At 39.9% G+C, this 24,183-nt stretch overlaps 2 protein-coding genes across 7 annotated transcripts in view; both read left to right on the top strand.

Moving 5' to 3' along the window:
• The window catches only part of LOC133552748 (seipin-like), a 43,567-nt gene extending 40,512 nt beyond the window's left edge, over positions 1 to 3,055 (top strand). For 4 of the 6 annotated variants that reach the window (XR_009806762.1, XR_009806763.1, XR_009806761.1 and 1 more), the window contains 2 exons: positions 2,645 to 2,771; positions 2,806 to 3,055. Coding sequence is in view for 2 of the 6 variants with exons in the window: in XM_061900193.1 (XP_061756177.1) it covers positions 2,645 to 2,709 (65 nt within the window). In the remaining 4 variants the exon portion in view is untranslated. Of the gene's footprint in view, positions 1 to 2,644 lie in introns of all 6 variants that reach the window. The other 2 variants (XM_061900193.1, XM_061900194.1) reach the window with 1 other exon arrangement.
• A 6,729-nt stretch (positions 3,056 to 9,784) lies between these two features.
• nxf1a (nuclear RNA export factor 1a) overlaps positions 9,785 to 24,183 on the top strand; it is a 40,005-nt gene continuing 25,606 nt past the window's right edge. Inside the window, exons 1-2 of the mRNA XM_061900198.1 lie at positions 9,785 to 9,894; positions 10,176 to 10,266. Of these exons, the coding sequence (XP_061756182.1) occupies positions 9,889 to 9,894; positions 10,176 to 10,266 (97 nt within the window). The 5' untranslated portion in view covers positions 9,785 to 9,888. The remainder of the gene's footprint in view (positions 9,895 to 10,175; positions 10,267 to 24,183) is intronic.

Genomic DNA, 24,183 nt, shown 5'->3' on the forward strand with positions numbered 1-24,183 from the left:
ATGTGCCGCTGTTGAGTGTCGTTGCTGTCTAGAGCTCGGCGGCGTAACCGTGTAATACTCTTCCATATCAGTAGGTGGCAGCAGTTAGATAATTGCTTTGTAGATGTCGGGAACAGGATTTGTCATGATCACAATATGCAGATGACAGCGGGAGGCAGGGTGCAGGTAAAAAGGTATCTAATGCTTAAAACCTCTTAAGGCCCAAGCTGTTTGTTTACATGTTTTTTTATTTCTCTTTGCTATACTTGACGCTAATTACAATAAAAATTAGAATCATCTTTTGATATGATGTACTTATTAGTCCATAAGTACACAAATGTGTACTTCATGTTTAGTTACATACTAATTCTTATTTTTACACTTTTTTTTTCCAAATTCCATTGTATGTTATACTCTTCTGACACCACCAGATGGCAGTATAAGTGTCCACATAAGCGGCCATAAGACCCCAATTCAGCAGTGTACAAAATTTTGGAAATATGAGCTAAAAGGTGTTGACCACGCATGTGGCCAACTAAGCCTTTAGAGGTTTTTAAACAAAAAATAAACAAAAATGCATTTTAGCTTAGGGATGGCTATGCAAAACGAAGCTAAAACTGAACTGGCTGCAAAGTAAACAAAAACAGAATGCTGGATGACAGCAAAGACTTACAGAGTGTGGAGCAGCAGACGGCGTCCACAAAGCACGTCCGTACATGACATGACAATTGACAACAAAAAAGGAGCACAAGACAAGAAGTAAAACACTACACACGGGAAAACGCCAAAAAACTCCAATTACACTATATTGCCTAAAGTATTTGGCCACCTGCCAGTTCATACATACTGTATGAACTGGAAGTGGCATCCCATGGAATTGTCCAAAATGTTTTGGTATCCTGGATCATTCAAAGTTCCTTTCACTGGAACTAAGGGGGCAAGCCCAACTCCTGAAAAACAACCCCACAACCTAATTCCTCTTCCACCAAATTTAAAAACTTGGCACAATGCAGTCCGAAATGTAGCGCTCTCCTTGACACCTCCAAACCCAGACTGGTCCATCAGATTACCAGATGGAAAAGCGTGATTCATCAGTCCAAAGAAAGCGTATCTATGCTCTAGAGTCCAGTAGAGACAGGCTTTACACCACTGCATCCCACGCTTTGCATTGGACTTGGTGATGTATGGCTTAGATGCAGCTGCTTGGCCATGGAAACCCCTTCCATGAAGCCCTCTGCGTACTGTACGTGGGCTAATTGGAAGGTCACATGAAGTTTGGGCCTCTGTAGCAACTGACTGTGCAGAAAGTCTATGCACTATGCTGACCTCTCTTTTTTAGTTTACGTGGCCTACCACTTGGTGGCTGAGTTGCTGTTGTTCCCAAACTTTTCACTTTTCACTTTGATAAAGTTGAACTTGGAATATTTAGGAGCGAGTAACTTTCACAACTGGATTTGTTGCACAGGTGGCATCCTGTGACAGTTCCACGCTGGAAATCCCTGAGAGTGGCCTATCCATCCATCCATCCATCTTCTTCCGCTTATCCGAGGTCGCGTCGCGGGGGCAGCAGCCTAAGCAGGGAAGCCCAGACTTCCCTCTCCCCAGCCACTTCGTCTAGCTCTTCCCGGGGGATCCCGAGGCGTTCCAAGGCCAGCCGGGAGACATAGTCTTCCCAACGTGTCCTGGGTCTTCCCCGTGGCCTCCTAGCGGTTGGACGTGCCCTAAACACCTCCCTCGGGAGGCGTTCGGGTGGAGGTGTTCGGGTGGCATCCTGACCAGATGCCCGACCCACCTCATCTGGCTCCTCTCGATGTGAAGGAGCAGCGGCTTTACTTTGAGTTCCTCCCGGATGGCAGAGCTTCTCACCCGATTCTCTAAGGGAGAGCCCCGCCACACGGCGGAAGAACCTCATTTCGGCCGCTTGTACCCGTGATCTTATCCTTTCGGTCATGACCCAAAGCTCATGACCATAGGTGAGGATGGGAACGTAGATCGACCGGTAAATTGAGAGCTTTGCCTTCCGGATCAGCTCCTTCTTCACCACAACAGATCGGTACAACGTCCGCATTACTGAAGACGCCGCAGAGTGGCCTATTCTTTCACAAATGTTTGTAGAAACAGTCACCATGCCTAAGTGCTTGATTTGATACACCGGGCCAAGTGATTAGGACACCTGATTTTCATCATTTGGATGGGTGGCCAAATACTTTTGGCAATATAGTGTAAGTCAGGGTGTGATGTGACAGGTGGCGACAGTACACCTACTTTGAGACAAGAGCTATGGTGATGCATGCTTGGCTATGCTTTGAATTCATATCCAACAATTGTGAGAACAACTTTTTACTGTCAACCGAGTTTTATTTTTTTAATGTTTTCTGCTGGTGGTGTGCCTCGGGATTTTTTCAATTAAAAAAATGTGCCTCGGCTGAGAAAAGGTTGAAAAACACTGGTTTGGGCCATTAAAATGCGGTCATTTCACCAACCAACCCACGTGGATCCAAGGCTAGATTTAAACGTTGTCTCAATTTAAAAGTACAAGTATTTTGCAATGTGTGGAAATGAGTCAGAAGTCAGTGTGAAAGGACAAAGTTGTATCTTGTGCGTCTCGTGCCTGCTTGGATGTTTGTACAAAGTGTCATAAACATGCCAGTTCATTTCCTGGCAGGCGTTGCAGAGCTACCGGCAGGACAAGCAGCTGGAAGACCGCCAGGAGCACAACAAATTAGCTAAAGCCTGCGGACATTTCTTATTGTGGCCTATCATTTTTTGGTAGGAATTCAAAATCCATATATATATATATATATATATATATATATATATACATACATATATACATATATATAGATTTTCCTCTATAAAAGGTCTTATTCCAGGGTGGTTTGTTGATGCAAATGTTCACACATTTGTTTAGTACTCGGGTTGGGAACAAAAAAATAAAGAAAAGACACAAGCACAAGTTGGTGCGGTTTTCTTTGTGTTATGTTTGACGTGGGCCCAAGAACAACAATGCATAAAGTACGGACTAGATCGGGCAACTATCCAGACATAACTGTAATAAAACCCCAGGAAAATTGAATGCCTAGTGGTTTTTTTTTAGATATCCTCTGTTTACCAACCAAGATTTTACAAGTGGCATCTAAAACTGGCTTCAGCTAGTGTTAAACCAAATATTTGGTTCATTATTAAAGAACAGTGATTTATTTTCCTATATTCCAACACAGTGTTACTGTTCAAATTCTGTATCCCAAAATATTAAATTTACTTGTTAAATAAAACCTCTGCCTTGTTTTTAATGAAGACTTAGGCCTACTGTGCTACTGTAGTTTAATGTTGGTCATTACGGTGGTAGAGCCAAGTTTTTTTTCTGAGGTGGTACTTGCTGAAAAAAGTTTGAGGAAAATATACTTTTACAGCACTCTAATATAATTTTTCTTACATATTTCTAATTCCTGCAGGCTTTTTCACAAAAGCTGACTATTAAATGTACAGTGGGGCAAAAAAGTATTTAGTCAGACACCGATTGTGCAAGTTCTCCCACTTAAAATGATGACAGAGGTCTGTAATTTTCATCATAGGTACACTTCAACTGTGAGAGACAGAATGTGAAAAAAAAATCCAGGAATTCACATTGTAGGAATTTTAAAGAATTTATTTGTAAATTATGGTGGAAAATAGGGCTTCACGGTGGCAGAGGGGTTAGTGCGTCTGCCTCACAATACGAAGTTCCTGCAGTCCTGGGTTCAAATCCAGGCTCGGGATCTTTCTGTGTGGAGTTTGCATGTTCTCCCCGTGAATGCGTGGGTTCCCTCCAGGTACTCCGGCTTCCTCCCACTTCCAAAGACATGCACCTGGGGATAGGTTGATTGGCAACACTAAATGGTCCCTAGTGTGTGAATGTGAGTGTGAATGTTGTCTGTCTATCTGTGTTGGCCCTGTGATGAGGTGGCGACTTGTCCAGGGTGTACCCTGCCTTCCGCCAGATTGTAGCTGAGATAGGCGCCAGCGCCCCCCGCGACCCCGAAAGGGAATAAGCGGTAGAAAATGGATGGATGGATGGATGGTGGAAAATAAATATTTGGTCAACCATTTAAAGCTTTCACTGATGGAAGGAGGTTTTGGCTCAAAATCTCACGATGCATGGCCCCATTCATTCTTTGCTCAACACGGATCAATCGTCATGTCCCCTTAGCAGAAAAACAGCCCCAAAGCATGATGTTTCCACCCCCATGCTTCACAGTAGGTGTGGTGTTCTTGGGATGCAACTCAGTATTCTTCTTTCTCCAAACATGACGAGTTGAGTTTATACCAAAAAGTTCTATTTTGGTTTCATCTGACCACATGACATTCTCCCAATCCTCTGCTGTATCATCCATGTATCCATTTTGGTACTGCAATTCAAGGACATATGGTGTATATATATATATATATATATATATATATATATATATATATATATATATAAAACAAAGTGCAAAGCCGGCTAACTCAATTTCAGTAAATACCTTCAATTTGGAACTCAGCATCATCGTTTTTACAGCTTTTTTGTTGTTAGAAGTAGAGAGTGTTTTAACGTAGCTTTCTAATTGTCTTTTAAAAGCACAAAAAAAAGGTCGGCTATTGAGAAACTTACATTTATGAATAGAAGACTTAGAGGCCTACTGAAACCCACTACTGCTGACCACGCAGTCTGATAGTTTATATATCAATGATGAAATATTTACATTGCAACACATGCCAATACGCCTTTTTAGTTTACTAAATTGCAATTTTAAATTTACCGCGAAGTGTCCTGTTGAAAACGTCGCGGTATGATGACGCGTGCGTTTGACGTCACTGGTTGTAGCGGACATTTTTTTCTAGCCCGATCCAAGCTATAAGTAGTCTGCTTTAATCGCATAATTACACAGTATTCTGGACATCTGTGTTGCTGAATCTTTTGCAATTTGTTCAATTAATAATGGAGACGTCAAAGAAGAAAGATGTAGGTGGGAAGCGGTGTATTGCGGCTGCCTTTAGCAACACAAACACAGGTGGTGTTTCCTTGTTTAAAATTCTCGAAGGTGAAGCTTTACTTTGGATCAGAGCGGTCAAGCGAACATGGATCCCGACTACATGTCAACCGGCAGGTTTTGGTGAGAAAATTGTGGTAATAAGTAAGCTCTTACCGTAGTTATGAGCCTTGCTTGCGTCCCCCTGCAGCTGCGTGGCTTCCCTCAGAGACACTGGCGGTCGCCACACCCCTCCGACTTTCAGGTGCCATATAATCTCACTAAAACACTCGCAACACAATAAGCGGATAAGGAATTTTCCAGAATTATCCTAGTAAATGTGTCTAATAACATCTGAACCGCTCCCACTGCCTTCGCCTTTTTTATTTGTTTTCCTAGTCCTTCACTCTCACTATCCTCATCCACGAATCTTTCATCCTCTTTCAAAGTAAGCGTTTCTCTGGTTTGTCGACAAAATGGAAGTTGCTGGCAGTCTTCAAAGTAGCCCAAAGCTGCCACAAATGATTGGAGGATGCAGGAAGAACTGTGGATTACATCGGACTGTCTGCCCCTGGTTCTCTCCCGGAAAAGGGTGGAGTGCCATCTCCGGGTTGGGGAGGAGACCCTGCCCCAAGTGGAGGAGTTCAAGTACCTAGGAGTCTTGTTCACAAGTGGGGGAGGAGTGGATCGTGAGATCGACAGGCGGATCGGTGCGGCGTCTTCAGTAATGCGGACGTTGTACCGATCCGTTGTGGTGAAGAAGGAGCTGAGCCGGAAGGCAAAGCTCTCAATTTACCGGTCGATCTACGTTCCCATCCTCACCTATGGTCATGAGCTATGGGTCATGACCGAAAGGATAAGATCACGGGTACAAGCGGCCGAAATAAGTTTCCTCCGCCGTGTGGCAGGACTCTCCCTTAGAGATAGGGTGAGAAACTCTGTCATCCGGGAGGAACTCAAAGTAAAGCCGCTGCTCCTTCACATCGAGAGGAGCCAGATGAGGTGGTTCGGGCATCTGGTCAGGATGCCACCCGAACGCCTCCCGAGGGAGGTGTTTAGGGCACGTCTAACCGGTAGGAGGCCACGGGGAAGACCCAGGACACGTTGGGAAGCATATGTCTCCCGGCTGGCCTGGGAACGCCTCGGGGTCTCCCGGGAAGAGCTAGACGAAGTGGCTGGGGAGAGGGAAGTCTGGGCTTCCCTGCTTAGGCTGCTGCCCCCGCGACCTGACCTCGGATAAGCGGAAGATGGTGGATGGATGGATGTCTGCCCCGCAGTTTTGAGGGCCAGTCACAGACAATTTAGAGTGAAAAGCAAATTTTATTTTCACCCGCATAAAAAACATTCTATCTTGGATTGTTTCCCTGGCTTCGAGACTCTCCCGAAGGACAGCGCTATGAAGACACAACAAACTCCCTTTTTGTCTTTCATGGACACACACCTGTTGTTTTTGACTTTGGACTAGCTACTGCAATACATCAAGGCCGCGGAACAGAGACACACTACGGGCTTACACACACACATCCACAAAAATATACACCACACATACACACCCCACACCCCCCCTCCAACCCAACGCCTTCGACGCAAATCCCATAGGGGTGATGAATGGATGGTCAGCTCCTGAGAACTGCGGCCTACCACCAGGACCTTGAACTACCTTCCCTCTGTTGGTATATATCTCGAGATGTATGTTGTAACATGTGTATGTGCTTTGCTTAGGTGCCCAGTCTGGATTGTATATTTTTACTCATCCTTCCTCAGCGTTTACCTTTTTCCCATCTTTTACGGGGCGCCTTATGGCGACCCATCAGCGTTCTTGTTCTGTAACCCTGTACACTGTTTGTTTGTCTAATCTTGAACAGGTTTGTGCTTAAAAAACAAAGTTTCGTTGTACTTGTGCAATGACAACAAAGACCTATCCTATCCTATCCTAAATTAATGGGGAAATTGACGCTTTCTCGGTCCGAATCGCTCTAGCTGCTTGTGTCCATGATTGTAAACAATCTTCAGATGTGAGGAGCTCCACAACCCGCGACGTCACGCGCACATCGTCTGCTACTTCCGGTACAGGCAAGGTTTTTATTAGCGACCAAAAGTTGCAAACTTTATCGTCGATGTTCTCTACTAAATCCTTTCAGCAAAAATATGGCAAGTATGACACATAGAATGGAGCTGCTATCCCAGTTTAATTTTTGTTTCACTGCTTTTGGTTTGTGTCTCCTCTCAATTGCCCTATTTATTGCAGTTCAGAGTGTTGCTGGGTCAGGTTTGGTTTTGGAATTGGATTGCATAAAAAAAAAATCGATTCTGTTCATAACTTTTATGGACAGAATTTCTAGGCGCAGTCAAGGCGTTGAGGGGTTCCGGTTTGGTGACCGCGGGATTAGGTCTCTGCTTTTTGCAGATGATGTAGTCCTGATGGCTTCATCTGGCCGGGATCTTCAGCTCTCACTGGATTGGTTCGCAGCCGAATGTGAAGCGGCCGCAATGACAATCAGCAACTCCAAATCTGAGTCCATGGTTCTCTCCCGGAAAAGGGTGGAGTGCCATCTCCGGGTTGGGGAGGAGACCCTGCCCCAAGTGGAGGGGTTTGAGTACTTAGGAGTCTTGTTCACGAGTGAGGGAAGAGTGGATCGTGAGATCGACAGGCGGATCGGTGCGGCGTCTTCAGTAATGCGGACGTTGTACCGATCCGTTGTGGTGAAGAAGGAGCTGAGCTGGAAGGCAAAGCTCTCAATTTACTGGTCGATCTACATTACCATCCTCACCTATGGTCATGAGCTTTGGGTCATGACCGAAAGGAAAAGATCACGGGTACAAGCGGCCGAAATGAGTTTCCTCCGCCGAGATAGGGTGAGAAGCTCTGTCATTCAGGGGGAGCTCAAAGTAAAGCCGATGCTCCTCCACATCAAGAGGAGCCAGATGAGGTGGTTCGGGCATCTGGTCAGGATGCCACCCGAACGCCTCCCGAGGGAGGTGTTTAGGGCACGTCTAACCGGTAGGACGCCACGGGGAAGACCCAGGACACGTTGGGAAGACTATGTCTCTCGGCTGGCCTGGGAACGCCTCGGGATGCCCCGGGAAGAGCTAGACGAAGTGGCTGGGGTGAGGGAAGTCTGGGCTTCCCTACTTAGGCTGCTGCCCCTGTGACCTGACCTCGGATAAGCGGAAGAAGATGGATGGATGGATTTTTTTTTTAAAATGAGAATCGATTCTGAATCGCAAACGTATACGATTCGATTTGTATTCGAATCGATTTTTTATATATATATATATATATGATATATATGTGTGTGTGTGGGAAAAATCACGAAATTACTTCATCTCTACAGAACTGTTTCATGAGGGGTTCCCTCAATCGTCAGGAAATCCTGACGATTGAGGGAACCCCTCATGAAACAGTTCTGTAGAGATGAAGTACACTGTAAAAAATACGATTTACAATTGTTGGAGTAATTATAGTTTTCAAGTTAGTCAGACTCAGAAATAAGGTTTCACTATGTTTAACTACCAAAACCGTGTCTGGCCAGCAAACTTCTCACTACAACAAGGATTTTGGAGTTGCAATTAGAAAAACGTCTTTTTGTTGGAAACCCCATAGATTCCGTTTCAGGGGCATGAGTGAGTGGGTGTCAGTTTGGACTTTGTGGCCATGCCGAGCTGGATAAGGATCAAGTTTTGACGATTTGACGAGGCTTTTTTTATTAGCGACCAAAAGTTGCAAACCACGCAGTCTGATAGTTTATATATCAATGATGAAATATTAACATTGCAACACATGCCAATACGGCCTTTTTAGTTTACTAAATTGGAAATTTAAATTTACCGCGAAGTGTCCTGTTGAAAACGTCGCGGTATGATGACGCGTGCGTTTGACGTCGCCGGTTGTAGCGGACATTTTTTTCAGCCCAATCCAAGCTATAAGTAGTCTGCTTTAATCGCATAATTCCACAGTATTCTGGACATCTGTGTTGCTGAATCTTTTGCAATGTGTTCAATTAATAATGGAGACGTCAAAGAAGAAAGATGTAGGGGGGAAGCGGTGTATTGCGGCTGCCTTTAGCAACACAAACACAGCCGGTGTTTCCTTGTTTAAAATTCTCGAAGGTGAAGCTTTACTTTGGATCAGAGCGGTCAAGCGAACATGGATCCCGACTACATGTCAACCGGCAGGTTTCGGTGAGAAAATTGTGGTAATAAGTGGGCTCTTACCGTAGTTATGAGCCTTGCTTACGTCCCCTTGCAGCTGCGTGGCTTCCCTCAGAGACACTGGCGGTCCCCACACCCCTCCGACTTTCAGGTACTATATAATCTCACTAAAACACTCGCAACACAATAAGCGGATAAGGAATTTTCCAGAATTGTCCTAGTAAAAGTGTCTTATAACATCTGAACTACTCCCACTGCCTTCGCCTTTTTTATTTGTTGTCCTAGTCCTTCACTCTCACTATCCTCATCCACGAATCTTTCATCCTCTTTCAAAGTAAGCGTTTCTCTGGTTGTCGACAAATTGGAAGTTGCTGGCAGTCTTCAAAGTACCCCAAAGCTGCCACAAATGATTGGAGGATGCGAGAAGAACTTTTATTGCAAACTTTATCGTCGATTTATCGGCAAGTATGACACATAGAATGGACCTGCTATCCCCGTTTAAATAAGAAAATCTCATTTCAGTAGGCCTTTAGCAGTATAATGAGGTTGCAAAGGTACAATTCCTTTTCATTTTTGTTTTCATACAGCGTAAATCCATAGAGTACATATGTAAAACAAAGCCCACATTTGTCATGAATATTGTCCAGGAAGAAGCCTCGAGCCGCACTGAGAACCGCGCGCAATGAACTCAACGATGACGTCACAGGAGGCGCCAATTCGAACTCAGCTTCGCGGCGAGCAGAAAGGCGGGACTCCTCCGTAACAAGACATGGACGTGAGTTGTCAAAAAAAAAAAGGGCTTTGTCTTCGCTTCGTCGCGCCGCCGCGTCACAGACGTCACAATATATTAAAAGTACTTGCTGGAGGCTGTGTCAAATGTTGTCGGTGAAACCAATAATGACGTAGCGCTAGCATAATGAGCTGAGCTAAGCTAGCTAAATGAAGCGATAGCTCGTTTTTTGTGTGCACAATATCCCTGTTGTGTGTTCTTGTTCTTGTTTGGACAATGTAGGACAACCACACCGACATAAATGTGTTCTTGTCTCGACGATGTAGGACGACCACACAGGCATATATGTGCCTTACGGCATGGACAGCCATTGGAAAGGTGTCCCCAACCTGCAGGTGACGAGAGCACTGAATAAGAGTAAGTTGGGCATTAATTTTATTTAATTACTTCTCAAAATATTGTAAAGCTATTAAATCCACGTCGGGATAACATGTTCAATTTATTAACACGTTTGCTCATTGTAAAGATTATTATTGAATACCAGGCGCCCTAATTAGATACAGCGCATGCGCAGTCAAATGAATAATGGCGAATAATAGTTCGAACTTTTTGGGTCGTTCAGGGGTGTCAAACTCAAATCCAGAGTGGGCCGAAATTTTAAACTGAACAAAGCCGCGGGCGAAGGGATGAACAAAAGAACCTTTTAATGGGGACCCAAACAAGTTTTGCATTGAATATTGAACAAGCAAGGATTATATAACTTTTATAGTGACATGCAAAATCAAGTTTCAAATAATAATAATAATTAAAGCTGCAAGCAGCGTTGGTCGGGTCCACCTCTGGCTGCTGCCGCCGCTACTCACGCCCTGGTCTAAGTCAGACCAACATAGAGGTTTTGATTTCATGTCTCCACGACATTCCTAACAGAAGTTACATGCAGTTTTGTCTGGGTTTTTTCCTAGGAGGCGCTAGAGCGCAAGTTTTATTTTTAGGGTTTGGTTTTTTATTAGATAGCAATTTTTGCCAGTCCTGATGTGTGTGTAAAATTTGGTGAGTTTTAAAGCATGGTAAGGGGGTCAAATTACAGATCAGCGTTTCTGGATGTTGTTGATAAATGGCTTTCGCTTTGCATAGTAGAGCTTTGAAGCATTTTAAGGGGGTCAAATTACACCTCAAAGAGGCAAAAATTACATGTTTTAGGTAACTTAGCGCAGGGGTTCTTTGAAGGCGCGTAAAATCCAAACCGGAGCAGTAATCAAAACTCTTTCAATATCTTTTAATCAGAAGGGGTTCAAACTCTCTCCTGTGCGAGTTTGAAGCCGAAACGACAAACGCTCTCAGAGGGGATAACGTTTGAAAAAAGGTGACGGGTGATTACAAAAATATTATTTTGAAGGGGTAATTTTCAACTTCCTGTTGATTTTTTCTGAAGGATGTCGAATATTAAAATGTAGGTCAATGTGAGACCTACATAGAGGTTTTTGTTTCAGGTCTCTCCGACATTCCTACCGGAAGTTACAAGCAGTTTTGTCTGTTTTCTTCCTAAGAGCAGTTTTTTCTGTGTTTTATTCAAAAATTGCGCCAGAGTGCATTTTTGAGTTTTGGGGTTTGGTTTTTTCATTAAATCGCAATTTTCGCCAGTCCTGATGTGTGTGCCAAGTCTGGTGAGTTTTGAAGCATTTTAAGAGGGTCAAATTACAGCTCAAAGAGGCAAAAATAGCATTTTTTGCGAAAATTTGACTTTGAATGAGTTTTTGCAAAATTTCTGTTGATTTTTACTATAGAAGTTTCAAATTGGAAATGTAGGTTTAAGTCAGACCTACATACAGGTTTTTGTTTCATGTCTCTACGACATTGCTGACGGAAGTTACAGGCAGTCTGTTTTTGTTTTGTTTTTCCTAGGGGGCGCTAGCGCGCAATTTTTATTTTTGGGGTTTGGTTGCTTAATATGTTGGAATGCCGCACCTTACCGATGTGTGTGTAAAATTTGGTGAGTTTTGAAGCATGTTAAGGGGGTCAAATTGCAGCGCAACGCTGCGGAATAATAATAATAATAATAAAGAATAATAAAACCTTACAGTTTCAATAGGGTCCGCAGGCCCATTGCAAAAGGACTCCACGGGAGTCCTTTTGCAATGGGCCTGCGGACCCTAATAATTAAAAAATGTCAATGGCATATCAAATAAAATTTAAATAAAAATGTAATGCCTCTTTTCTATTTGCAGCCTTCTGTGGTAAATATCAAAATAAACTTTTTCCACAGGCTAATAATACATTCGAAAATAAAATAACAATAATGAATGAATCAAACATTCAAGCCTTGAAGTAGCAAGAGAAAGTTCATGAATAAATTAATTATTGCTCAGTTTGCTACACTGATTTGCTTTACCACTGAATATAATTGGGGCGGTATAGCTCGGTTGGTAGAGCGGCCGGGCCAGCAACTTGAGGGTTGCATGTTCGATCCCCTCTTCCGCCATCCTCGTCACTGCCGTTGTGTCCTTGGGCAAGACACTTTAACCACCTGCTCCCAGTCCCACCCACACTGGTTTAAATGTACCTTAGATATTGGGTTTCACTTTGTAAAGCGCTTTGAATCACTAGAGAAAAAGTGCTATATAAATATAATTCAATTCACAATATGGAACAAGCTCTACTTATATAACTTAATACTGCAAAATCAACTTTCAAAAAACAAACAAAAAAACATCAATGGTAAAATAAATACAATTTAAATAAGACATTTAATGCCTCTTTTCTATTTGCAGCCTTCTGAGGTAAATATCAACATTACATTTTTCCACAGGCTAATAAATCTTAAAAATAAAATAATGCGATGAGTGGGGTTGGGGGTGTGGGGTGGGGTTAGGTGGTAGCGGGGGGTGCATATTGTAGTGTCCGGGAAGAGTTAGTGCTGCAAGGAGTTATGGGTATTTGTTCTGTTGTGTCTATGTTTTGTTACGGTGCGGATGTTCTCCCAAAATGTGTTTGTCATTCTCTTTTGGTGCGGGTTCACAGTGCGGCGCATATTTTTAACAGTGTTAAAGTTGTTTATACCGCAACCCTCAGTCTGACCTGTATGGCTGTTGAGCAAGTACGCGTGTCATTCACTTAAGTGTGTGTATAAGTTGCATATATTATGTTACTTGTCCGGCACGCTGTTTGTATTGAGGAAAAGCGGACGTGACAACATATCGTAGACAACGCTAAAGGCCGTGCCTTTTAGGCATGCCCCCAATATTGTTGTCCCGGTGGAAATCTGGAGAAATTCGGGAGAATGGTTGGACAATCCGGAGTGTTGGCAAGTATGAGTATTAGTGGCGAATGCAGAGCTGCTGTATAGTACCGGCGGGCCAGCTCTAATGTTTATTTGATATTGCCTCAAGGGCCAAATGAAATTGTACGGGGCCAGAGTTTGACACCCATGCTATACATGCTTTTCATGTGACGTCATTCATCCGGGTCACAAAGGGTCGTGCGCCATTTGGAAAGGCAAACAATCGTCACGTAGGTTGATTTTCAATAGCTTCTATTCACAGCCAAAAGCACACAATATAGTAGTTTCGTGTTGGGTTAATGAGCGCACTAATCGCCGCCAAAGTTCAGTCAAACGTGGATTCTTTAGTACAGTGGTTCTCAAATGGGGGTACGTGTACCCCTGGGGGTACTTGAAGGTATGCCAAGGGGTATGTGACATTTTTTTAAAATATTGTAAAAATAGCAACAATTCAAAAATCCTTTCTAAATATATTTATTGAATAATACTTTGACAAAATATGAATGTAAGTTCATAAACTGTGTAAATAAATACAACCATGCAATATTCAGTGTTGACAGCTAGATTTTTTGTGGACATGTTCCATAAATATTGATGATTTTTTTTTTTTTTTTTTTTTTTGAAGAACAATCCCCAAAGAGGGCACTTTAAGTTGATGATAACTTCTATGTGTAGAAATCTTTATTTACAAATGAATCACTTCTTTATTTTTCACAAGTTTTTAGTTATTTCTATATCTTTTTTTCCAAATAGTTCAAGAAAGACCACTACAAATGAGCAATATTTTGCACTGTTATACAATTTAATAAATCAGAAACTGATGACATAGTGCTGTATTTTACTTCTTTATCTCTTTTTTTCAACCAAAAATGCTTTGCTCTGATGAAGGGATACTTGAATTAAAAAAAATTTCACAGGGGGTACATCACTGAAAAAAGGTTGAGAACCACTGCTTTAGTATTCCTAGAATTCGTCGCCACGAAGGCGAACTTACACAGAAAATAAGCGAAGATCGGCGGAGGGCATGGTTAGCCAGCATGAATAGGAAAGACGAGCCCTCCCAGTCATCGAAGATATGTTCAGATCATTTTGTTACAGGTAAGCAAAGGTTTTAGGCAAGTTTATTTTTCGCATATTCAAACTAATTCTACGGTATTATTTTTTTACAGGCCCAGAAAACGCGGTTTGTCTAATATTCTGATTCAAATCTGTTTGAGGACCGTTTAAATATGTACAGTAAAGTAAAGTTTGAAATGTTTAAGCTACAGTTTTGTAAAGCCATTAGTTAAAACGACATTGTTGAATTAGGCCCTACATGTACTGTTACTTAGTAACTGTATACGCAGTACTAGGAAATAATCTGAAATACAGTAATGAGTATAAATTGCCTTTTTTACTAGTTAAAATAAATACGGTACAGATTTACATACCCTGCCTGTCACCAAGACTTTCCCATTCGTCGTCATGCTGCACACATCTTTCACCCAACCATTCACAAACTGGTTGTAAGCCTCGAGTGATTTGAAAGCCTTTAAACTCTTCCATAGTATAAGCACTATAATGCAGCGAAGCGAGTAAACAATGAAAGCTTGCCTCTAAAAATGGACGCGCGCAAAGCATCATGGGATGGGGTAATCGAGTGTGAGAACTATGTATAAGCGCAAATACCGTACTGTTTATTATTGGAAATAAATGTATTACATGCATGTATACTAGGGCAGTGGTTCTCAACCTTTTTTCAGTGATGAACATTTTTTTCACTCAAGTACCCCCTAATCAGAGCAAAGCGTTTTTGGTTGAAAAAGAGACAAAGAAGTCAAATGCAGCCAGGGCCGGTGTTGTACCGAAATCTGTTACCCATCGGAATTTGTGACTCCAGGGGGCGATGTTCCCTTGGCGTTTGTTTGATGGTTAAACGGCAAGGCCAAAGAGGAGGAGAAGAACGCTTAGATAATATACTTCTGTAAATAAAAAAGTAGTTTAGTACATTGTATCCAAATAAATAATTAAGTAAAACATCGATTGTAGCTGAGATAGGCGCAAACTATCCTTAATGCTGAAACGTCAGTATTCACAATTTCAGCATTAATAAATTACACATATTCTGGAAATCAATGACTTACTTTCATTATAGTATGAATCCATTGTATCAGCTGTTGATTCTCTCTGAAACAAATACATTTTCCGGATTAAAAGCTATCATGGAATGAAACATCAGTTATCAGAATCTCAGCATTAATAAATGACACATATTCTTGAAATCGCAAGTCATTGATTTCCAGAATATGTGTCATTTATTAATGCTGAGATTCTGACAACTGACGTTTCAGCACTAAGGATAGTTTACGCCATTTACGCAAGCGTTCTTTTTCTCCTCTTTGGCCCTAAGCAAAATTTGATTTTGGGGCCCTCTATTTCTGCCAATAATATTGATTGTTGATCATTCACACACCTACTATAAACTCATTGCGGCTCTGGCAGTGTTGTTTACATCAGTGTTTTTCAACTTTTTTTGAGCCGAGGCACATTTTTTGCGTTGAAAAAATACGGAGGCACACAACCAGCAGAAATTATTTAAAATTGAAACTCACTTAACAGTAGAATGTGGGTGTCGCAATTGTTGGATATGACCTTAAGACATAAGCAAGCACGCATCCCTATAGCTCTTGTCTCAGTGCACCTACTTTGTCACCACCTGTCACATCACATCATGACTTATTTTCACTTTTTTGCTGTTTTCCCTGTGTGTAGTGTTTTACTTCTTGTCTTGCACTCTTATTTTGGTGGCTTTTTCTCTTTTTTTGTTGGTATTTCACTATAGCAGTTTCATGTCTTCCTTTAAGCGATAGTTCCCGCATCTACTTTGTTTTAGCAATCAAGAATATTTCAGTTGTTTTCATCCTTCTTTGTGGGGACATTGTTGATTGTCATGTCATGTTCGGACGTAAATTGTCTTTGCTCCACAGTAAGTCTTTGCTGTCGTCCAGCATTCTGTTTTTGTTTACATTGTAGCCAGTTCAGTTTTAGTTTCGTTCTGCATAGCCTTCCCTAAGCTTTGTCTTTTCTTAGGGGCACTCACCTTCTGGTTATTTTTGGCTTAAGCATTGGACACCTTTTTACCTTCACACTGCCTCCCGCTCAAGACAACACCGACACTCAACAACAACACATCATTTGCAGACTATAATTAAAGCTTTGCAAACAATATTTTTAACCCAAATAGGTGAAACTAGATAATCTCCCACGGCACACCAGACTGCATCTCACGGCACAGTGGTTGGAAAAACACTGGTTTACATTATCCTATTGTCAGCCTGGCATGTCTTTACAAATGACATGTCATTTATAAAGATATGGGGGTGACCCAGTTAAGAACATCAATAATACCAATGAATGAACGAATGATGTCCAGAGTGCCACATATGGTTCCTAATCTTAAAATGTAGAAAACATTCATGTACAGCAGGGGTCACCAACCTTTTTGAACCCAAGAGCTACTTCTTGGATACTGATTAATGCGAAGGGCTACCAGTTTGATACACACTTAAAATAAATTGCCAGAAATAGCCAATTTGCTCAATTTACCATTAATAAACATATATATATATATATATATATATATATATATATATATATATATATATATATATATATATATATATATATATATATATATATATATATATATATATATATATATATATGGGTATTTCTGTCTGTCATTCCGTCGTACATTTTTTTCCTTTTACGGAAGGTTTTTTTACAGAGAATAAATGATGAAAAAAACACTTAATTAAACGGTTTAAAAGAGCAGAAAACAGGAAAAAAATTTAATTTTGAAACATCAATTTCGACTCTTTCAAATTCAAAATTCAACCGAAAAAAAGAAGAGAAAAACTAGCTAATCCGAATCTTTTTGAAAAAATTAAAAAAATAATAATTTATGGAACATCATTAGTAATTTTTCCTGATTAAGATTAATTTTTGAATTTTGATGACACACTTTAAATAGGTTAAAATCCAATCTGCACTTGGTTAGAATATACAACAAATTGGACCAAACTATATTTCTGAGAAAGACAAATCTTTATTTCTTCTAGATTTTCCAGAACAAAAATTTTTGAAAAAATTCAAAAGACATTGAAATAGGATTTAAATTTGATTCTACAGATTTTCTAGATTTGCCAGAATAATTCTTTTGAATTTTAATAATAAGTTTGAAGAAATATTTCACAAATATTCTTTGTCAAAAAAACAGAAGCTAAAATGAAGAATTAAACTAAAATGTATTTATTATTCTTTACAATAAAAAAAAAAAATTTACTTGAACATTGATTTAAATTGTCAGGAAAGAAGAGGAAGGAATTTAAAAAGGTATATGTGTTTGATAATCCTAAAATAATTTTTAAGATTGTATTTTTTCTCTAAAATTGTCTTTCTGAAAGTTATAAGAAGCAAAGTAAAAAAAAAAAATGAATTTATTTAAACAAGTGAAAACCAAGTCTTTAAAATATTTTCTTGGATTTTCAAATTCTATTTGAGTTTTGTCTCTCTTGGAATTAAAAATGTCGAGCAAAGCGAGACCAGCTTGCTAGTAAATAAATACAATTTAGAAAATAGAGGCAGCTCACTGGTAAGTGCTGCTATTTGAGATATTTTTAGAACAGGCTAGCGGGTGACTTATCTGGTCCTTACGGGTTACCTTGTGCCTACGGGCACCACGTTGGTGACCCCTGAGCTACAGCCTACAAGAGTGGCCTGAGGTTGAACAGTCCAAGTGATAAAGCTTTGTATTTACAGTAAAAGTGTCATCTTGTCTCATTAGTCTTGTACATATTAGTCTTTAAATACTAGTTTATATTTTTAGTTAATTGTTCATATTTAATGTTTACTTTGTACAAAGAGAGCGCAGTCTACTGAAGTTAAAGTCCATCTGTGTTAAACATAACTGGACAATAAAGCCGATTCTGATTATCTTTATTATTTTTGGTAACAAAAACCTAAAACAGCAATGTGCAAAAATAATTCGTAGTGCAAGAAAAACAATAAAGTACAACAATAAAATCACTTAAATATATATAAAAAGGAACAAATTCAATTGTACAAAAACCATCATAATTAAATTAAATATCAAGCAAATACTTAAATAATATTAATGAACAGAGTTACCAGAAATAATGTAACAACGGTTTATAAACAACTATAAAGTTACAACATTATAAAACTATGTAAATGTACATAACGATGTGCAAAAATTTGGGGGGGACAAAATCTAAATAAACTACCTTAATTCACACATTTGACCATCACATCACATCACAGTTTTGTTCCTCTGTTCTTCACCACCTACACCACACCACCTACTCCTTAAAACCTGTGCTTCCTGGCTTTTCTGGAGGCAAAGTCATTTCTGACATCACTGTAAGAAATCTGATGGCCGGCTTTTTTATTAATACTAATCACTGCCAGCCCACTCAGTCTTTCTTGAGCCATGGAAGATCTCAAGTAGTTTTTTATTAATTTGAGCATGGAAAAGCTCCGCTCTGCAGATGCAACAGTCACAGGAAGAGTGCAGGCTATCCGCAGAGCTACCCAAATATTTGGGTACAACTAAAAAAATAAGAATTCTTTGGTAATTGCTTTTGGGGGCTCCCTGGTGGCCGCGGCGCCCTAAGCAAGCGCTTAGTTCGCTTATGCCTTGGGCTGGCTCTGAATACAGCACTGTGTCATCAGTTTCTGATTTATTAAATTGTATAACAGTGCAAAATATTGCTCATCTGTAGTGGTCTTTCTTGAGCCATTTGGAAAAAAAGATATAAAAATAACTAAAAACTTGTTAAAAAATGAACAGGTGATTCAATTATAAATAAAGATTTCTACACATAGAAGAAATCATCAACTTAAAGTGCCCTCTTTGGGGATGTAATAGAGATCCATCTGGATTCATCAACTTCATTTTAAACATTTCTTCACACAAAAAGAAATCTTTAACATCAATATTTATGGAACATGTCCACAAAAAATCTAGCTGTCAACACTGAATATTGCATTGTTGCATTTCTTTTCACAGTTTATGAACTTACATTCATATTTTGTTGAAGTATTATTCAATAAATATATTTATTAAGGATTTTTGAATTGTTGCTATTTTTACAATATTTAAAAAAAATCTCACGTACCCCTTGGCATACCTTCAAGTACCCCCATTTGAGAACCACTGTACTAGGGGTGTGGGAAAAAATCGATTCAAGTATGTTGTGCGATTCAGAATCAATTCTCATTTTTTAAAAATCGATTTTTTATTTTTTTTTATCAATCCAACAAACCACTACACAGCAATACCATAACAATGCAATCCAATTCCAAAACCAAACCTGACCCAGCAACACTCAGAACTGCAATAAACAGAGCAATTGAGACAAAAACACGACTCAGAACAAACCAAAAGTAGTGAAACAAAAATGAATATAATCCACAACAGTACCAATGTTAGTTATAATTTCAGCATAGCATTGATTAAAAATCCCTCATTGACATTATCATTAGACATTTATAAAAAAAAAATACAAAATAGTTTCACAGTGGCTTACACTTTCATCGCATCTCATAAGTTTGACAACACACTGTGTCCAATGTTTTCACAAAGATAAAATAAGTCATATTTTTGGTTCGTTTAATAGTTAAAACAAATATACATTATTGCAATCAGTTGATAAAACATTGTCCTTTACAATTCTAAAAGCTTTTTTTTTTTTAATCTACTACTCTGCTTGCATGTGAGCAGACTGGGGTAGATCCTGCTGAAATCCTATGTATTGAATGAATACAGAATCGTTCTGAATCGGAAAAATATTGTTCTTGAATCGAGAATCGAATCGAAAAAATCGATATATTATCGAATCGTGACCCCAAGAATCGATATTGAATCGAATCGATGGACACCCAAAGATTCGCAGCCCTAATGTATACAGTGTCAATGCCCGATGTATAGTGTCGTTTTTTGTTTTTTTTAGCAAACCGTTGACACCATACATCAGGGGTCACCAAACTTTTTGAAACCAAGAGCTACTTCTTGGGTACTGATTAATGCGAAGGGCTACCAGTTTAATACACACTTAAAAGGCCTACTGAAATGAGACTTTCTTATTTAAACGGGGATAGCAGGTCCATTCTATGTGTCATACTTGATCATTTTGCGATATTGCCATATTTTTGCTGAAAGGATTTAGTAGAGAACATCGACGATAAAGTTCGCAACTTTTGGCTGCTAATAAAAAAGCCTTGCCTGTACCGGAAGTATCAGACGATGTGCGCCTGACGTCACCAGTGTGAGGGCTCCTCACGTCCTCACATTGTTTATAATGTGAGCCACCAGCAGTAAGAGCAATTCGGTCTGAGAAAGTGACAATTTCCCCCTTAATTTGAGCGAGGATGAAAGATTTGTGGATGAGGATATTGATAGTGAAGGACTAGGAATAAAAAAAAAAAGGCGAGGGCAGTGAGACCGATTCAGATGTTTTAAGACACATTTACTAGGATATCCATCCCATCCATTTTCTACCGCTTATTCCCTTTTGGAGTCGCGGGGGGCGCTGGCGCCTATCTCAGCTACAATCGGGATAATTCTGGAAAATCCCTTATCTGCTATTGTGTTGCTAGTGTTTTGGTGAGATTAAATAGTACCTGAAGTCGGAGGGGTGTGTTGACGCCAGAGTCTCTGAGGGAAGTCACGGCAGCTGCATGGACGGCGCAAGCTCCGCTGATGTCTCCGGCAAGAGGCGATTTATTACCACAATTTTATCACCGAAAACTGCCGGTTGACATGTACGGGATCCATGTTCGCTTGACCGCTCTGATCCATAGTAAAGCTTCATCTTCTGGAATTATAAACAAGGAAACACCGGCTGTGTTTGTGTGGCTAAAGGCTAAAAGCTTCCCACCTCAATCTTTCTACTTTGACTTCTCCATTATTAATTAAACAAATTGCAAAAGATTCAGCAACACAGATGTCCAGAATACTGTGTGATTATGCGATTAAAGCAGACTACTTATAGCTTGGATCGGGCTGGAAAATAATGTCCGCTACAACCTGTGACGTCAACACGACACTTTGCGGGAAATTTAAAATTGCAATTTAGTAAACTAGAAAGGCCGTATTGGCATGTGTTGCAATGTTAATATTTCATCATTGATATATAAACTATCAGACTGCGTGGTCGGTAGTAGTGGGTTTCAGTAGGCCTTTAAATGCATTGCCAGAAATAGCCAATTTGCTCAATTTACCTTAAATTGATAAATAAATGGGTATTTCTGTCTATCATTCCGTTGTACATTTTTTTTCCTTTCACAGTTCTTGTAGAGAATAAATTATGAAAAAAACACTTAATTGAACTTTTTAAAAGAGTAAACTGGAAAAAAAAATGAAAATTACATTTTTAAACATAGTTTATCTGCAATTCTGACTCTTTAAAATTCAACCGAAAAAAAATTAAGAAAAAAACTAGCTAATTCGAATCTTTTTGAAAAAATTAAAAAAAGAATTTATGGAACATCATTAGTAATTTTTCCTGATTAAGATTAATTTTAGAATTTTGATGACATGTTTTAAATAGGTTAAAATCCAATCTGTACTGTTGGAATACACAACACATTGGACCAAGCTATATTTCTAACAAAGACAAATCATTATTTCTTCTAGATTTTCCAGAACAAAAATTTTAAAAGAAATTCAAAAGACTTTGAAATAAGATTTAAATATGATTCTACAGATTTTCTAGATGTGCCAGAAGAATTCTTTTGAATTTTAATCATAAGTTTGAAGAAATATTTCACAAATATTCTTTGTCGAAAAAACAGAAGCTAAAATTAAGAATTAAATTAAAATCTATTTATTATTCTTTACAATAAAAATAAAAAAATCACTTGAACATTGATTTAAATTGTCAGGAAAGAAGAGGAAGGAATTTAAAAGGTGAAAATCATTTTTAAGGTTGTATTTTTTTCTCTAAAATTGTCTTTCTGAAAGTTATAAGAAGCAAAGTAAAAAAATTAATGAATTTATTCAAACAAGTGAAGACCAAGTCTTTAAAATATTTTCTTGGATTTTCAAATTTTATTTGAGTTTTGTCTCTCTTAGAATTAAAAATGTCAAGCAAAACGAGACCAGCTTGCAAGTAAATAAATAAAATGTAAAAAATAGAGGCAGCTCACTGGTAAGTGCTGCTATTTGAGCTATTTTTAAAACTTATATGGTCGTACCTGAAAGCCGGAGGGGTGTGGCCACGGGTGTTGTGACCGCCAGTGTCTCCGAGGGAAGCCACGTTTCTCTCCCTCCTCCGTGGTGTAATCATCCGACGGTCGGGGGCGGCCGGTGGGAGGAGGCAAGAGAGTCCGCAACTGCAGGAAGAACGACGCAAACTCTCCGCTCATGTCTATGGTAAGAGCCGACTTTTTACCACCATTTTCTCACCGAAACTTGCCGGTTGACATGTGGTAGGGAACCATGTTCGCTTGATCGCTCTGTTCCATTGTAAAGCTTCACGTCAGCTTTCGGGAATGTAAACAAGGAAACACCAGTTGGGTTTGTGTCGCTAAAGGCGGCCGCATCCCACCTACATCTTTCTTCTTTGACGTCTCCATCATTAATTGAACAAATTGCAAAAGATTCAGTAACACAGATGTCCAGAATATTGTGTAATTATGCGATTAAAGCAGACGACATTTAGCTGGGATCGGTGCTGGATCAAAATGTCCGCTATAATCTGTGACGTCATGCGCACACGTCATCATACTGCAACGTTTTCAACTGAATACTTGGCGGGAAATTTAAAATTGCAATTTAGTAAACTAAAAAGGCCGTATTGGCATGTGTTGCAATGTTAAGATTTCATCATTGATATATAAACTATCAGACTGCGTGGTTGGTAGTAGTGGGTTTCAGTAGGCCTTTAATATACAATACAACCACACCTGATTTACATCATCACACAAAGACAATGCATGCGCTTGTTCACATCTGTCATCATTTGTAAAAACAACCATGATTTTAACAGACACACCTCACAATTTACAACAAAAATGCTCTTATGGATGAATATAATTACTGTCGTGAAGCTATTAAATCCACGTCTAGATAACATTGAAGCGCCTCTGTTTAATCTATTAACATGTTTGCTCATTTGAATGATTATTTAAAGGCCTACTGAAACCCACTACTACCGACCACGCAGTCTGATAGTTTATATATCAATGATGAAATCTTAACACAATACGGCCTTTTTAGTTTACGAAATTGCAATTTTAAATTTCGCGCGAAGTATCCTGTTGAAAACGTCGCGCTATGATGACGTCGCCGGTTGTAGCGGACACTTTTTCCAGCCCGATCCAAGCTATAAGTAGTCTGCTTTAATCGCATAATTACACAGTACTCTGGACATCTGTGTTGCTGAATATTTTGCAGTTTGTTCAATTAATAATGGAGAAATCAAAGTAAAAAGATGGAGGTGGGAAGCGGTGCACTGCAGCTGCCTTTAGCAACACAAACACAGCCGATGTTTCCTTGTTTAAAATTCCCGAAGGTGAAGCTATACTATGGAACAGAGCGGTCAAGCGAACATGGTTCCCAAACACATGTCAACCGGCAGGTTTCAGTGAGAAAATTGTGGTAATAAGTTGGCTCTTACCGTACACATCAGCGGAGCAGCTGCGTTGCTTCCCTCAGAGACACTGGCGGTCACCCCACCCTTGGCCACACCCCTCCGACTATCAGCTACCATATAATCTCACTAAAACACTAGTAACACAATAAACAGATAAGGGATTTTCCAGAAGTATCCTAGTAAATGTGTCTAATAACATCTGAATCGCTCCCACTGCCCTCGCTTTTTTTTCTAGTCCTTCACTCTCACTATCCTCATCCACAAATCTTTCATCCTCGCTCAAATTAATGGGGAAATTGTTGCTTTCTCGGTCCGAATCGCTCTAGCTGCTGGTGGCTATGATTGTAAACAATGTGAGGAGCTCTACAACCCGTGACGTCACGCGCACATCGTCTGCTA

The sequence above is a fragment of the Nerophis ophidion genome, linkage group LG05 (assembly GCF_033978795.1).
Source record: "Nerophis ophidion isolate RoL-2023_Sa linkage group LG05, RoL_Noph_v1.0, whole genome shotgun sequence".
In the NCBI taxonomy this organism is placed as follows: Eukaryota; Metazoa; Chordata; class Actinopteri; order Syngnathiformes; family Syngnathidae; genus Nerophis; species Nerophis ophidion.